We start from the raw sequence: 17,822 nt of genomic DNA on the forward strand, positions 1-17,822 counted from the left end.
TCCACTCAATTGTTTTGGTTGAACCTGCTCCCTCTTCTTGGTTTATCCTCTCACAGCAGGACGATGACTCGATCACATATAAACTGGAGGCTGTCCTGTGGAGAGAAGCAGCTCGTTCAATAGGTCACAACCATCGGGGGGTTAGACTGTTTGTTTCCTCAGTCAGTTGGACATAATCATTGTCAACTTTGGTGTCTGCCGGGCAATAAGATATACTGTACAACTACACACACATAAGACCATATTGACCTGAAATAATAAGATAATAATATTTTTTTTCTTACATCCAGGATTGTCTTATATTTGAGTCAATGTGGTGATATGCCTTTAAAGCACCAAGAGTTTATTATTTCACCTGAAAACTTTTTCAGTATTGTTTTTTTGCTGCACTATCTTGTATTAAGGAGAACTGCATCTGAGTTGTTGCCATAGTAACCACCGATCACTTGTGTGCACAAATGTTGCAGCACACATAAAAACAGTGTGTCAGCCAGTATTTATTTGAAGACATGATTTTATAACACCACTGGGATTTTTTTGTGTATATAACACACAGTACTTTACCACTTGTCCATGCAAGTTTACCAGTATTGCTCTCAATATATCCATATTAAAATCATATGTACAGTACTTGTGGTAAGTACAGTGGGAGTCCTCAAATATTTCAGAAAATTCAAAGTGTTCCAAGTCAAGCAGTCACTCAATACTTTTGCAGCCTGCCTCCTTTTTGGCTCTGGGAACCTGTTCTTCTGTGGGAGCACAGTTCCATCCTGGCACTGGAATGTGCTTACGTGCTTGGAAAACTCTTAGCAGTAGGGAGAAGGCTGGGATTGATGTGCAAGGGAGAAAGAAGCATGATAGTAACATCCAAGTAGTTTCTGGTCTGATATGAAGAGACAGTACCTCCTGAGTGGGCATCAGGCATGAGATGGGTAAATGTGTTGAAGGAGTGATACAGACACGCTGAAGTGGTGGAAGTGGCACCTAAGTGAAACATGGGCCCTGTGTTTCCACCCTACTTGTGAAGTGAAGTGTACAGACTGTCCTGACCAACATGTGCACACAGACAAGAGACTTGGAGTAGTGAATTGGGACATTTTGCAAGGTCACTTTCAAATCCACACTACGTGCACCACGCAGGCTTTCTTTACATAATGCACAACAGGTTTTCAGCCACTCAGGATTAACTGGGATAATAACCGTGACTGCAAACTCAACCATTTCACGCATTCAGACAGTGGGAAATTGGGGAGTTGTGGGTAAGGCGAGAAGTAGGTTACAACTGCTGTATTTACGTAAAGAGGTGCTAATTAGATCCACAAACTAAGGCACGCATAATGTACTTTTAAGTAATCAGCTAGAAATCCCGTGCATATTATGTCATGTGCACTTTTTGAGGTCAGTGGTTCACAATACGTCATACTGCAGTCCTACAATGAGCGAGATGTCATTACACAGTTGTATACAGAGTATTTGAGATGTGTTAATATTAGGGGTGTCTCGAGACAGTCAATTCACAATTCACAAGACAAGATGATGCATGAGATTGGGTCTACGAGAACAAGATTTTAGCATTGCTTTTAAGAAAAGTACAGTGAATTATTATTTTTTTTAATCTGGCAATTAGTGCCAATGTACTAATTTAATTTCTAACTGCGTAACTGTGTTACCTTGCATTGCTCCTCACGAGGCTACACTCTTCTGCACTCTTTATGTATGCTACCTGCCCCGCCTCCATCCACAAAGAGACTGTATGACTGACAAAAGGGCTCACTTCATTCATGCCATTGTTCTATGGAACAAACACAGCAAGGTGCTGAAAGCAACGCACAGAGTGAATCTTCTTCTTGCCTGGCGAGGAAAACAGACACGCAAGCACATGGCAATACACTGAGGCCGGCAAAAATATCAAGTTCATTTTATTTTGTAATTAATTAATTCATTTATTATCATCCCAGCCCAAGACATTTCAGAATGTGAAATCTTGTAACATTTTAATCTTGTGAGATTTTGTGACACACCTGGTTATTACTGCTTTTATTACTCATGTTCCAGAAGTGCCGCTGATCCTCTGCCTGTTCCTGCTCATATCTCTGGTGTGGTTGTGGGCCGGACTTCATATGGGCTACAAGCACCTGTGGATGCTCATCCTCTACATCATCTCTAACAGCCTGCTGGTGAGCCCTACTTACAGCCTTCCTTATGTTGGTCATTTGTCCACTTCACTGATGGTAAGGATAGTTAAAGCATTACTTGTGGTCTAAATAAGAACAACATTATGTCAGCTATGGGAAGTTGAGTTACGAGTACAGTATCCACACTCGGACACAGCTGCGCTGGACAGTATTATTCTGGTCAATACGACAATGGAATATGGCATGGAAACAATAGTTCAGAACATTCAGAAAGAGATTCTTCAATCCCTTTAAAGAATAATATGAAAAATTAACAGAGTCAATGAAGGAAATGTAGTGAAATGCTGGATTTTTAATGAAAACTACTGAATTGAAAGTATTTTTAGATGACTTAAAAAGGCGCAGTCATAACCTCATAACTGCTTTGAAATACAGCATTTTTGCAGAAAATATAGCCATTTCTGTGCAATCCATAGCATATCATCCATTTGAAGGTTTTTGAACAAGAACATGCAACTTATGTACTGAATATACCTGGAAAATAGTCCAATTTGTAGATAAATAAATAGATCTTACCATGTAGAGCCTTACAAGATTGCATTACCAATCAAGCTTTTATAAGGAGGTACTGAGCCAGTACTGGCATTGCGATAACAGACGTCCAGTTACCAAATGATGCTGGACTTGCACTGCTAATTTCAATATACAGTAGGTTTCAGGTACGTGTGGTGAGGTTTACTCCTGCGGAGTATTTTTTTAATGTTAATACAGGTTGCTCATTAAAAGGATAACAACAAAGAGAAGAGAATAATTCACTTTGGTTTCAAGAACGTTTTCAAATACCTCTTAGTCCCATTTATTATTTTTTTTTATTAAATGCAAAACATTTGTGTTCTTGCCTTTTATCTGTATATGAAGTACATGCACCCTATCCTCCAGGAAAAGCTCTTATACTTGGTTGTAAAAGTCTGATCACCTCCTGGTGAGCTTGGACATATAATTCTCCATCTTGACAGTCAAATTCATTCATTCATTCAACACAGCATAAAAATATCTTGCATGTGACTTTTTGCTATCTAGCTGTCAAAACAAAAAAAACACAGACCTTTCCTCTTGATGGAAGAACAGCAGTGACAAGCACCTTCCAGGTAATGCACGCCCCTTAGGGATGATGCGAGTACTGCAAGTGCCTTTTGTCAGGGATGCTTCGATCGATTGATTAGCGATCAATATCGTCCGATTTCTGTAAAAAACACGTGATCGGCGTATGCCGATAAACACCTTTCAGAGGTGAAAAATAAAATCGATCGGCATGCGGCGGCAAATCTTACATGTCTGCTGTGTCACACAGGGTTGCCAACGAAATGACGCGTCTCGTACTGAGCTTGCCACAGGCTACGCCAATCGATGTTTCATCACTTCCTTACCAAATCTATCTCTGTTTGACTATTCTTGCATCTTTGTTTACACGCTTTGCTTAGCTGTCACTGGCTGTACTTGCAGCTAGCTAGTTATCCACCTAACTTCTGGTCTTTGGCCTCCAAATGTTACTTAAGAAACAATTTTACAGAAAATACATTTATAATACAGTTTTTTGGACAAATATTAATATTTACTTTAGGACAGGTGAGGCTCACCTGCCTCGCCTGGCTGCACTTCAGTGGTAGGTTCATTCTCAGCTGTTTATTAGATAACACATGGAAAAAGGGGGCTAGAAATATGCCCTGCATCTTGGGAGAATAATGCATCAGCCCACTTTTTATGAAAATGCAATTAAATCTCCCAGTACTTGTAATTGCTATGCCAATGAACAATAGACTATTCTGATTGTTTGTGTTGCTCTTCTTTGTCACGTCTGTGAGGCAACTTATGTGATATGTGGCATACATGTGCAAAAGACAACACGGTTCCACCAAAGTAAATTTATTTTGGAGGAAGAATGACTAATAATGAGCAAAGATCTCAATGTCAACAGCCATTGGTGAGCTTCCTGACGGTTAATGAGATCCACCCGGTGACATCATGTGGTCACTTCTTTTTGAGTGATGCTCAGAAGTCAAAGGTCATTGTTTGCCAGAGAAAATAACTTCTTGGAGCACTGACATGTGACATTCCGCAGTTGAAACGATGTCACATTTTTAAAAAGCTCCGAGTTACCCTTGGCTGCTTCTTTTTGACATCTTTTCAAGTTCTGTAAATTTTTAATCCAAAAACGGAAGCCAAAAGCCTTTCAAGTCTTGCCATTTAACTAGTGAGAGGAATAAAATGCTTACTGTTTCGTTGATTAACAACCAGCTACTTTTTTTTTTCCAAATGGCTGCTCAGAAATTAGACTCGGTATTGACAGAGCTGTTACTGTGGCCTCAGCTTTATTTGGCACAATCAATTAATGAAACATTGCAGTAGGGGCAATTTACCCTCAGAGGGCTGATATTTGTTGTTAACCTCAGACTCCTGTTAGTGACTACAGCATGCCCTCACTAGCCACAAATGAATGAGCTTGAAAAAAGGAGTTGTATGAATAAATCTGCCATTAAAATGATACTAATTCTCATATTTTGTCAGTGCAAGATAAGAAAAACACTACAATACAGGGACGGAATCGTGAGAATATAATTTATAGTGTTTTCCTTATTTTTTCAATGAACAAAGCATGCATCTCAATTATAAATTCATGCATATACAGGAGGTAGCTACCTACGGTATAAAGGTACACAATTTGGTGCTGATTCAGTTTACTGTAGAGGTGTTGGCAAGGCAAGTGCTATCCTTGTTCAACATGTTTATTATAGTGGTTGTAGTATACAGTGATGTTAGACTTCCAGTGCATCACATTGAAAGCTTTTTTAGACGTCACAAAAGATGTAAATTGTTGCAAGTATTAAGAGATGAAAGCAGTGAATGAGTGTTGCCTTGTGGCCTTGTCTCTTCCATTTGTTTATTGTGAAGGCTGTTGAAACATGTTGTGTTATCTTTTATTTGGATCCCCAGTGGGGTTTTGTTTGTGTCATACTGGGAATTTTCCATTATGAGAATTTTCCATGTTTACTCTGAATGTGGTTGTGTGTCACATAAAAGCTCGGTACTTAACATCATTAAAGTTACCATGTGTGAGTTGCAGCACAGCTGTGGCTCTTTCAGCAGATATTTGCCGCAATAAGTAGGTGGGAAACTATTCCTCCTCACTCCCCTTATCCTTCAATCCATCACTGTTATTGGCCACATCCTGTGGCACATAAGGCTAAACGAGGAGATGGTAATCCAATCACAACCCCTCATTGACGCCCGCTGACTCACCTCATTGTAGCATCACAGTACAACCATTCATGTCTGCCAAGCTGCAACATGCTGCTTTGCAATTCAATTGCACCTCTCTTTTCTTATTCAACCTCTGTGCTGGTTATAAAAATAGAATGTGGGGTATCTGTATACGGGCACACTCATGTCCACACTGTCACACACGTGCACTTTCGGCCAAGAGAGGGAGAGAGGGCTGCACATTATACTTAACATGATTTTAATTAAACATTCATTCTTAAGTTCAATGTTGAGAGACAATGTTGCAATGTTTTCTTTCGTCTCAGTTCAAAAACAGGTGGTCCTCATTTTATGAACAAGTTCTGTTCCTAGACTGTGCTGTCAGTCCATATTTAGCATAAGTCAGAACTACCTAAATTATGCTTAAATGAACTCCTAAGTCACTCACGCTGTACACAGAACACATAAAGGACATATATGATACAGTAATAAAAAGATTCTATACAATATTTACATTAAATAGTAATAAAAACTTACTTTTACAACTCTATGCTTGTCTAGCAGGCTTTTCTACTTTCTTAAAATATTTTCCCAGGCAATGTTCCTTCTAATTTTTCAAGTGTCTGAGCATACATACACGACCTGAACCTTCCTTGGACCTCCGTGAGCGCCATCAGACGTGCACACTTGTAGTATCACACCTGTCCAAAACCTAAGAACTTGAGGTAGTCCAACTTCCATTCTGTGGTATTTTGTATATGAGTAGGTTCAAAAGGTCAGCAAGGTGTATTTCACAATGGGGTTTTCTTTCTTTTTTGTCCACCTCAGACAGCCATGGAGCTCTCATCCAATTAATGATCTGAATCTTGTGGGAATTTCATTTTCAATTGATTTTCTTTTTTTAACATTTATTTTGTTACCATTTATTCCTTTCTGTTTTGCAGCAGCCTGTTCTGGCACTATTTCATTCTGGAAATGTATTTGAAAGTGATCCCACATTTGCTGTATATGTTTACTTTTGTCAAAAAAAAATGTACATTAAAAAAAATAGCAACCAAAAAAAACAAAACAAAAAACTCAGACAAACTCGGCATGACACTTCCTGTATTAGGTAAATCCAGCCATCAAAATATAACCATGCCAGTACCACATTCTCAGTTAAACCACACATTCAGTCCACACTTTTCACTCAGAAAACTGGCTCAGAGCAGCCCTTTCATTCAAAAAGAAAAAATCTCACCAAGATTCGAGTCTTGTTCTTCTGTTCCCACATACTCCAACAGCCAGTCCACCTTATAAGACCTTTTTTTTACTTTAGCTTGGTGAGTGGATGTGGGGCACTGCTTGTTCATTTCGCCATAATCCACGGTTAGCAAGCAGCATTTAGCTCCCTTAACTAGGCTGCACCAGTAGCTACGCTAACCTGCAAAACAGGGCCATGTACTACGTAACGCGCTGTTAATTGATTGGCTGCATAAGTAAATACGTACCAACAGAATGTCATCATTGGCTGGACAGTGTTTGTCATTGTGTTGTTACTGCCTGTTGTTGCCCAGTGCAAGGCATATACTGTATTCTTGTGCTGCGCATTGCACGTATTCTTCCTCCGGTGCGCCATGTAACTAGTTATTGAGGTTTTAATTCACTGATGCGAGGATGTTCATAACAAACTGAGGACCACCAGTGCTTTTTGGCACGTCCTCTTTTTTTCTTATCACTCCCCTTTAATCGAGCAACTAACCTGTCCTGTCTGTTCTCCTTCAGTTTTGAAATCTCCATCTCCAATACATGTACCCTCCACTGAGCAGGGGACACTTACATACTGTAACAGGCCTGTGTTAAAGCCTGTTCCTCAGGCTGCATGTCCTTCTAACGATCCGTGCTTAAGCACCCATGTCGCTTTTACAATGCTGGAGTTGTGAGACAAACCTTGATTGGGAAAACCTGATGCACTGTGTGGATTTTTTTTCCCTTCATTCATTCAGAAGAACATGCGAGGTCAGCGGTCTGTCTGTATTGTAGTTCATCGCAGTAGGTTCCTCCACTCCTTCCCTAAAGAAATATTCAAAATGCGATTGTGACAAACTAATGATGTTATTTAATGTCACTTTAATGAATGAATAAATCATCAAAAGACCACATGAAAAAGGCTTTCAGGGCTTTTTCTCCTCCATTATGCAAGCTGGATGTTCCTGCTTTAATTTACATTACACCCAAAACACAGTTTACACTGGACTGTAGCCATCAGAGCCGTTTATGATTCTCTCTCCATGTCAGTATCCCTCAGGGGCACAGGTAATGTTGATTACCGTACTCACATGCTGCACATTGGCTTTCCTAGATGTTGACATGCCTGTCTGCTGTTGCATGTGTCGAAAAAGCCTGCAGGTAGTTGATATTCATGGCTTACAGTATGAAACCATACTGCTTTGCGCAATGCAAAGATTAAGTTATTTGCAGCGCCCTACATTAAAACATTTACATGCACCTGTATGCACATTCACACATTGGTGCCCCCCCCCATCCCCTTTTAGCATTCCCTCGCCGTCTGTGGTTTGCCATCATCGCCCAGTGATGGGTGTTGTGAAATACAAGATGGCATCGTGGTATTTGACACCCCTGTGTTTTGGAGTAATTCACAGCGCCGTGATGTTTAACCCAAAGGATTTGGTAATGGTGCGGAAGTGGAGGTAGCAGAAATACCAGGGCGCCAATGATGTCATGTCCCTAAGGGGATGAAGTCATTCTCCGTTATCACTGCTGAAACAGATGTCTGTGATGAATGAGCAAACATATTGCCACCAACTGATGTATCGTACATAATGTTACCAAGACTGAAGTTATATGAAATGTTAACAAAATGTTCTTGCTCTTTGCACAGGGTCTGTATGTGTTTGCAGTCTACTTTGTTATGCACAACCAACTTTGTTGGCCCACTAAAGCTACTTACACAGTGGAGATGAGCGGCCATGACAGTCCAGACTCCAATTACCAAGGCGGGGGACCCACCACTGTTGGGGCTGACATCAACAAATCAACACAGAACCTCATCACTGCAATGGAAGAGGTACAGACATACACACAAACATATCATAGAGACATGCTCAAAGACTATGCAGTCTATTTATCCTGTGAAGGAGGAGACATGTAGAAGCTAAATGATTGAATCTTCTAGGAAGAGATGAAAGGACAGAACTGTATGTGGGAGAAAGGTGGTGTTGCAGAGCAGACCTCCCCCGTGTTCAGAGATGGCTTCCCAACCTGAACGCAGATACCTTCCCTCACTCCTCTTTCAAACCGTCTGTCTTCTCTGTCCAGGATGTGTACATTTTGTCCTCAAAAGAGTGTTCTTTCTGTTTGAGGTGCAGGTAGACAGCAGAGTCTTGACCTGAAGAGTTAGCCTGTGTATTATGCCATGCGCCTGCTCAGTGGCTGCTTGGTTTCCCCAGTGTAAAAGTTAGTGCATTCCTCACTGCACTGGACAGCATACACCAGATTGTTCTTCTTGGTATGGGTTGTCCTTTCTTTGGGGTGTACCAATCCCTGTCTCAAAGTAACAATGTTACTGTTCTGCTACTCTTTTCTTCCTCATCCACCGTGCTTTTGTTCTCTCTGAAACGAGATGCACTTTTTTTTTTTTTTTACAAAAGACCTGCTGGGGTAACCAGGTTTTGAGGGCATCACTCGGGTGCTTATGCTCTTTCTCTTTGGCCTTTGGGCTGGTGGCAACATTGCCTTCAAAGACAACCTGAACAGTCCAATTGTGATCGATTGAGTGCCCTGAGAATACAATGACCTGGATGAATGACAATATTCACAGCCATGTCTAAAAGTTATTTTCTGCTCTTCCTGCCATACCTGTCATCTTCTTTCAGACTGTTAGTATCACAGAATGCCATCATAATTGGTTGGAATAACTAACAAAACCAATACATTCCTCAGCTTCCCATAGTCTTCCTTTTCTCAGTAACCCGCCACACACCTTAGCCCCCTCTCTCCCATGCCCTCATTCTCATGTCTCCAGGTGACCATTTCCTACTCTTCCTTCACACATTTCTCACATCTGCTGAGCATGCTGAACTGTACAGGGAACGTCTATGTCACACAATCTGATTCACGCTATGTATCATCTTCATATGTGAACAGTCAAATGACCATAACCTCCACGAGCCACTCGTCTCACTCTTCATCTACAGTATGTGTCAGAGCTGTACACACTGTCGTGTTGCAGAGTACACACACAAAAGCATGCACTATTCCGACACTGGCTCTGTATCCTCTGCACAGTCTCTGAAGAATACCCTATAAGGACTCTGCCAGTGAGAGTTACAAGTCTCTTCACTCATGGGAATCCGATAATCTTCTTTTTTTGTTTTGCACACTCCTGCCTCCACAAGATTTCACTTAAGCACAGTGAGATTGATAAGCTCTCCCCACGGCGCTGCGAAAGGCAATGAGTGCTTATTCAAGGGCTTGAAAAGGAATTTGAGTGAAATTAGAGTATGCAACGTATGATTTGAGGGGAAAATGACAACATTAAACAGTAGGACTAGCTGTGCACCTTTAAAGTGACTGACACGTCTGAGGTGCCTGGTGGTGCTTGTTGTACCTTTTATCACCTAGCACGATTACTAATACCTGGTCAGGTGCTGTGCAGATACCATATGATACACAGCTAGAAGCGACATAAATAAAAACAGATGGTATCTTATCCTGTTGCCGTTCCATAGCTGCGTCAGAGTCTTCACTTTGCTATAGCAGTCCGTTTTCTTACTGCCCTCAGTCTCCTCTAAAATAAAAACGGCCTCTTTAATGCGCACAGTAGCAACATGCTGAAAAGTGAACACAGGAGCTCCCCTCGTGGAGACCGACCGATTTGTTCAGTTTTGGTTCCTGCAGTACTACTGTACTGACCAGACTGTAAGACAATTCGGAGAAAGACGTGTCTTCTTACATTCAGGGTTTAGAGATTTATACATGCAAACCAACAGCTGATACCAAATGCAACACACAGATGAATGAAAACCTGATACAATGTATGAGAGATTACAAGGAAAATTCCAGCATATCAGCTTTCCATTTTTTGTCTCATCTAAGACTGACCTGTTTTGTCTTTTGCATGAATTATTAGATGGTTGTTTAACCCCTACAACCCTAACACAACGACCTCCCACTCACCCCAGTGAACTCGCTGTGACCTTGTGTTGCGTTTTTAACCCTTTGGGGTGCTTGAACAGCCTGCACTCTGCCTGACCCCAAAAACACGAGTGCACAGCTGACACGCACTGCTATTATGTCATGTTTGTGCCTATGTGTGTGTGTGTGTTAGCCTATAGGTGTTAGCCTGTCCTGGACCCACCGATACTTGTAATATTTTTGGAGACGTTGAATCAATGAGTGACACAAATTTCCAGCTAAATTCCAACTACTAAATTCCAATGACTTTGTGCTTGTGTTTCAGGTATCAACAGACTGGGAACGGACATCATTAAGGACCAGTACTCAGCCCACGAGTGGTTTCAAGCCCAGTCCAGTGATGGAGACATACACCACTGAAGGTGGCTTCATCAACACCAACCTGGTCACTGCAGACGAGGAGTCCCAGGAGTTTGATGACCTCATATTTGCCTTAAAAACGGGTGAGAATCCCTTGAGCACATCTCTGTGCTGCGTTCAAGAGAAACATGGAAAAATGTACATTGCCTTGTAGATTAGAACCACACTGACCCTGTACAGTTTATGTTTTATACAAATGTAACTCAAGCACATGATTCTGCCTCATTATAGACAGTAATATTCAAAACCTGTTTACCTTAACACAAGCATTGATGTAAGTTAAGTATTTTTAGATTTCTGATAATAATGCATTCACATTGTAGTCTTGTACTGTGCAAAAGTGGAGGAGTTTTCAACTAAATTATAAACAATCGGTATGTAGCAAAGTTCCATTGAGTAGTGTAAATCCTTAATATAATGTGTAACATTTGCAGTACTGTTGCAATGTTACTTTTTCAACATCTACCAACTGTTTAATAGTTTCCGGTCAATTTGAGTTGAGTATTCAACTTATCTCAAAGGTGTTGCACAATGATGAAAGACAGAAAAATGTGTGATTTTATTTGCGATAAGGGAGTGCATCTTTAAAATGTGTAAAAATTAGTGCTGTCAAAAATAGCTTGTTAATGGCGGTAACTAATTAATTTAATTAATTACATTATTTTTTTTTGCGTAATTAACGCACACTGCCTTATGTAAAGCCACATGTCACTGTTACGACGACATACGGCACACAGTGTAGTTCCCCACACTAACCTGAACACATCAACAGCGGTGCAATTCCAACAACATGTACAACAAATGGATTTCCAACTCACAAACGCCTCTTTTGTCCCTTCGTCGTCGGAACAACACTTCCTCATTGTCACGGCACGATCGTGAGATGCATTCAGGGACACCGCGAACATCACAAGAATGTATTTATTATGCATCCAAATAAACAGAAAGACAAAGAAAAACAATAAGTGGTTATCAGTCACTTTGTAACTCTAAATGCGGAAGTACAATTTGCAACATTTAAGCGTGCTCGGTAATCCCAGAAAATACACTCAAAATGTGAATTCAAATTAAATGACATGGTGTGTTTGAACGCAACCCCTCATTGCTCATTCAAATGTTCTGCTACTGTTAAAGAATGTAGTGTTAGGTAAATAGATTTTTTAAGACGTGTGGTATATTTTAGCTTGATTGAAATTTGAAGCTGTTAATACATGCAAATATATGTAATCCAATGATCTTTCTTTCAATAAAATACAGTACAAATGGGCATATTTTAGACTTTATTTAAAATGTTGATTAATCATGATTAATTCATTTGAAACATTATCATTTGACAGCACTAGTAAAAATTAGTATTTTAGATAAGTAGCTTTCCTACAAAAAAGGAGACAAAATGCTGTCCTTTTTTAACCTGTGGTCAAACTGTGTGCGTTACACCTTGCACTTGGGGTAATGCAGTTTTACCAATCAAGGTCTGCTTTGGCACGATTAAGCCAAAAGGAACTTCCATCTTTTCTTCATCACTGTTAGCTACAACTGCAAGAAAATGCATTAACTCCAGTGACGTGTGATGAGGTTCATGGCTGGTGAGGCACTGACTCCTTTGGAGTTTTTTTTTATGTGAATACAAGTTGCTCGTTAAGAAAAAAAAAGAGGACAATATAATTTACTTTGGTTTAAAAAGAAAAAGTTTTCAAAATGTTGTCAGATACTTCTTAGATCCATTTAGTTTGTTTTTTTTTCTACTCAAAAACATTTGGGTTCTTCCCTTTTATCAGTATATGAAGTACATGCAGCCTCTCCTTCTCCAGGAAAAGTTATGATATTTTGTTGTAAGCGTCAGTACCGGGGTGTGAAAAAGTGTTTGTCCCCTTCCTGATTTCTTATTTTTTTGCATGTTTGTCACACTTAAATGTTTCAGATGATCAAACAAATTTAAATATTAGTCAATGACAACTCAACTGAACGCAAAATGCAGGTTTTCAATTAAACATTTTATTATTAAGGGAGAAAAAAAATGCTAATCTACATGGTCCTGTGTGAAGTCCACCTCAGAATGGCTGAAGAAAAACAAAATGAAGACTTTGGAGTGGCCTAGTCAAAGTCCTGACCTGAAGAGAAAGAGAAAGAAAAAAACAAAAACGCCGGCTTTTCCTCTGTGAAAGGACATCAGTCACAAGCACCTTCCAACTCATGCACGCTCCCACCCCTTCAGGATGCAGCGGTATTGCAAGTGCCTCCCATATGACATTTCTAGTATTTTATTGTCAGATTAGCAAGAATAATTATGTCACACTTACATTACAGACATTACACAGGCTGCGGACAGTCAACTGCACTATCAAACAGACAGCTGGTGTTGTCTGTTCAGCTTTGCCATATCTCAATTGAGTAGGATTCAATGCAAAACGTACAAAGCACATTCAAATATTACAAGATTGCATTTCAATGACAAAATACAGTGGAACCTGTCCAGTACGGCGGTCGAAATAATGGAAGCTGAACTAATTGTTTAAGGATTAAACTGCCTCCATCAGAAAACCTTTACAAATTTGACAGGCCAAAGTAGTAGTGTCACAATATGTTGCCTTTGTGATCACTGATACTCTTCTGTGGTGCCATCAAAGAAAAAAAACAAAAAAAAAAGCTGTATACCGTTTTTACATACCAGTCAGTCTGGCCCAGTCCTGACACCGCCCCTGGTGACATTTGACCTCCTCCCCCTCACATGTCACACTGAACTTCTTACCTGCTTCAAGCCCAGCAGTCAGCTGTAAAGATAATTGTGTAATCAGAATTACATAAGCAGGCGAGGTCAGGAAGCAGCGGAGTAATGAGGCTCTTCACACACTTCATTTGCTCGTCAACCATTAAACTCTCGGCTCGTCTCATCGCACAGAGTAGTAAAAGCTGAGGGCTGATCATTCACGTGTGAAAGAGCACGCTGACACGCAGCGTGGCGCCTGAAGGTGTCACTCATAACACTCGGATTCACGCTTTAACGACCATTAAAGTACATGTGATGTCATGCTCCTTTATCTACTTTACAGACAATTACCTGTTTTCTTTCTTTATTGAGAACATTTATTCATGTTTATGTAACATCACACTTTGTCCTCAAGCTGCATGTAGTTGGAGACCTTCAGCTTTTATTGGTGGACTGTTAAAGTTATCATTATAGAAAACTATAGAGTGGAGACATACTTGTGATGACTGTTATGTAACGATACTACAATGCGTCTTCATAAAATGCAACTTGAACCCGTTATCACTGAATATTTCACTTCAGAGCCACACTTTTTCTTTATGCTCCTTAAAAAGAATAGAATTATTGACATATTATATATTATAGTAAATGGTAGTATGTTGTTCGTATTTTGAAATACAAATTTGTGTTGATTGACTGAGGGAAATACAGATTGCCTGCCTCTTACATTATGCACTTTAAACTTAAAAGCTTCCGTAGTTAATGTCGTATTTCATGACCAGTCATACGTGTATTGTATTCAGAGTGCTTATGATCTTTTCACCGAAAACACAAGTGGCCCGTACGGGGATCGAACCCGCGACCTTGGCGTTATTAGCACCACGCTCTAACCAACTGAGCTAACCGGCCACACGGCTTATTAGTACCTTTAATGAGACATGGTTACAGAAGTACCGTGTTACAGACGAGTCACACACTTCACTTTTTAACGTCCATCCAATTTCTATACCGCTACACCTCATTAGGGTCGCGGGTCTTTTTAACATTCTTAATTGTAATGCTTGCTGTGATGTGATGTGACTATGGGGTGTTATTTCTTATCTACAGGGCTCCAGTAATGGTAAAAAATCGTATTTTGAAAGACATGAACAGGTTTTCTATGTTCAAACCACGAAAATATTCCAGTTATTATTATTGAATCCTACTTTCATTTAAATTCACTTATTCAGGACTGGAACCAATTAAACGTGATAAACGAGGGACGACTGTATACAGCAAAAACAGCACAGCACTCTTACTTAACTTTGATAAGAAGTGATGGCAAGAATGGTTCCTGCTTAAACTATATACTGTATGAATACATGTGTATCCATGCATAGGCCTACGTATATTGAATGAGAAGGTGTCTCCAACATTTTGACTGGTAGTGTATGCATGTATAAACAATGAAATGCTTATCTTCCATGTTAATACATCTCATTCTTTGAAAATAATAGTCATTTTTATTTCCAAAGAAAAAGTAAAATACTGCTAGACTTGTGTGATATTCTGACTTCTACTATGACTGACATCTTGCATGACGGCTGTTCGAACCCTGAGAGCTTGTGTGACAGTAGAAAATTTGAATTCTCTTTTGTACAATCCTTCATCGACAGTAAATGTCAATTTGGCATCTACATGCAGCATATGCGGTACATAAATATTGTTCTCCCTAATGTTTGTTCCTTTTCTACCATAGTTTTTTTCTTTTGGTGTAAAAATACAGGAACATGTTCACTTTGAATGTGTGTAACTCCGTGTTTGCATAAAGAGAATAAACACACACGTGGACTGAGAATGATTGAAAGTCTTGCTGTAACGATGCTGTGTTAGACTAATATTTTTTTTTTCTGTGCAATATTTGTGTTTTAGGGAGCGGCCTTAACATGAGCGACAATGAGTCCATCCCGGGCAGCCATGATGGCGGGAGTGTAAGCAGCTCCCAGATCGTGGAGCTCAGAAGGATCCCCATCGCTGACACACACCTCTAACCTTACCCAGCACAAGACAGTATTTTTATACCATGACATTTGTTTGCACTAAAATATTGTAAAATATTGTTGTTTTTTTGTGGAATAGTACATTTTCATATAGCGCTTTGATATCATTTTTACAGTTTTTATATGGCTGTATGAACTTCAATATCAAAATGTTTTAGTAAATTAAAAGTGAGTGTATATTTGGGAAATTTTTTAGCAAACTAATAAACATTCTTAAATAATATTCTGTCTATTTTAAATTGGGCTGTGCTGAGTTAATTATGTAGTAATGCTCTGTACATTCTGCTTTTTTAAGTTTAACTACAGGAGAGGCTGTGTACTGCTTCCCACCATGGTTATGTAAGTGAGCCTGCATGGGATAAGAGGTCAAGACCTCTCCAATGATGGTCAATGCTCTGTTAGAATTCTGCAATGTGGTTCCACTGGAGGCAATGAGGACACGACACCAATGTACATTTCATGTCATTTCATCCTGTTTTCCTAGACCACTGCCATTTCTACTGCATAATAAAGAATGCAATCAATTTGCACTTACTGTATATTGCTTGTGGTTGCTCTCTCATCGCAGATGCAGGCAGGATGCTGGAGGTCATCATCCCACTCGTGGCCCGTGGGCCATTTGCGGCCGTCAAATTATATTTTCTGGCCCGCAACTTGACATCAAATGTAGTGTAATGGCAGCCCGTGACATCCAAGCAAGTTTAGTGTTTCTTACAGGAGCAAGTAAACACTGAACTAACAGTGGTGTTTTCTCGTGGAGACAGGGGGGTCTCTATACAGAACACTACCCACAATCACGGTGCTAACACAAAATGACAGCACATGACGTGACAGGTAAGTAAACACACATAGGGGAATAATAGACAACTACGTTAGCTCTAAACAACTTCAGCAACTTTTTCCAAACCAAGAGCCACAATGCATGCTGAGAGTCGGCATCACTCCCAATTAGGGGTATGCCAAAACATCTTTATCTCAAAATGTCTCGATATTAAACCCTACTATGGATTATTGTTACGCTCTCACCTTGTATCATTTTTTTTTATTATTGTATAACTATAGCCGCTATAAACTTCTAGCGACGTCCCTTCTCAGTGAGCCAAGTCGCCATTTTACATGTCATCTCGGAAGAGCTCCTCTCCAGAACGGCAGAAAATCGGGCAGAAACCTCAGAAGAAGAAGAAGAAACAAATAAACCACACGTAACAGCAGACTCGGCCGGTGAAGCTAAATGGAAAGATCGGGTAGCATCGTTAAAATTAAAAATGAGAACTCACTTTATCTTTTATAGCATGGACGATTTTGCAATATGGAAGAAGAGTCTGACAAAAGTAGGACACACGGGCGGCACGACAGACATGAACATACGGCCATACTACACTATTTATTTTTATTATGCTTCTACTTTATAGAGTTGAGCTACGTGAGAGACATGAGATGTTTTTTTTCTGAATGAGTTTAAAACTGTGTCACTGTCACTGTGTAAACAGTCTCATTCTTTTTGCAGAATTGCTGCTTGCATTCTGGTTCAAATATGCTGCAAACATTCTGTCCATTTTCTATACCGTTTGTCCTAATTAGTGTCACGTGTAAGCAGGAGCCCAGCTGAATGCAGCAAAATACAAACTATTTTAATAGTTGATTTATTTTTTGTGTCACCCTATCACTGTATCAAGATATTATAGTTATTGGGAGCCATGTATCGTGAATCGTATCGTATCGTATCGTGAGGTACCCAGAGGTTCCCAGCCCTACTCCCAATACTTAACGCGGCCCAGCCTCTACCTCCAGTGGGCCCCAGTGAAATAGAGTTTGAGACCCCTGGTGTAGATGGTGCAGATAAGCAGAGAGTAGACAAACACTGCAATGGAATTTTCTCCCTTCCATCTGCTCATGACTTCATCGGGGGACAAAAAAAAAAAAGTCCTTGTGTTTTTGATGAAAATAAAAATAAATATAAATATAAAAACGTGTCATGCTTTTCTGTTATGTTGTGAAGAAGAGACAGGCGATGAAGATGAGTAGATCAACCGTTTACTCCACTTAACAGGAAAACATCAACAAGGTCCTAAAGTACACTCATAACCCGGGACCGGAAGTCTCTACTCTCCACCCGGAAGTGGAAAT

At 40.0% G+C, this 17,822-nt stretch overlaps 1 protein-coding gene and 1 non-coding gene across 7 annotated transcripts in view; one reads left to right on the forward strand and one right to left on the reverse strand.

Moving 5' to 3' along the window:
• The window catches only part of adgrv1 (adhesion G protein-coupled receptor V1), a 100,649-nt gene extending 83,030 nt beyond the window's left edge, over positions 1-17,619 (forward strand). For 5 of the 6 annotated variants that reach the window (XM_054773172.1, XM_054773173.1, XM_054773176.1 and 2 more), the window contains 4 exons: positions 2,056-2,177; positions 8,275-8,460; positions 10,855-11,032; positions 15,568-16,235. In XM_054773172.1, coding sequence (XP_054629147.1) covers positions 2,056-2,177; positions 8,275-8,460; positions 10,855-11,032; positions 15,568-15,686 — 605 coding nt within the window. In that variant the 3' untranslated portion in view covers positions 15,687-16,235. Of the gene's footprint in view, positions 1-2,055; positions 2,178-8,274; positions 8,461-10,854; positions 11,033-15,567; positions 16,236-16,263 lie in introns of those variants that run through there. The other variant, XR_008570027.1, reaches the window with a different exon arrangement.
• Positions 14,492-14,565, reverse strand: trnai-aau (transfer RNA isoleucine (anticodon AAU)). Its single transcript has one exon. It is a non-coding gene; the product is annotated as a tRNA-Ile (tRNA).
• Positions 17,620-17,822: the final 203 nt, after the last annotated feature.

This window comes from Dunckerocampus dactyliophorus, chromosome 4 (assembly GCF_027744805.1).
Source record: "Dunckerocampus dactyliophorus isolate RoL2022-P2 chromosome 4, RoL_Ddac_1.1, whole genome shotgun sequence".
NCBI lineage: Eukaryota > Metazoa > Chordata > Actinopteri > Syngnathiformes > Syngnathidae > Dunckerocampus > Dunckerocampus dactyliophorus.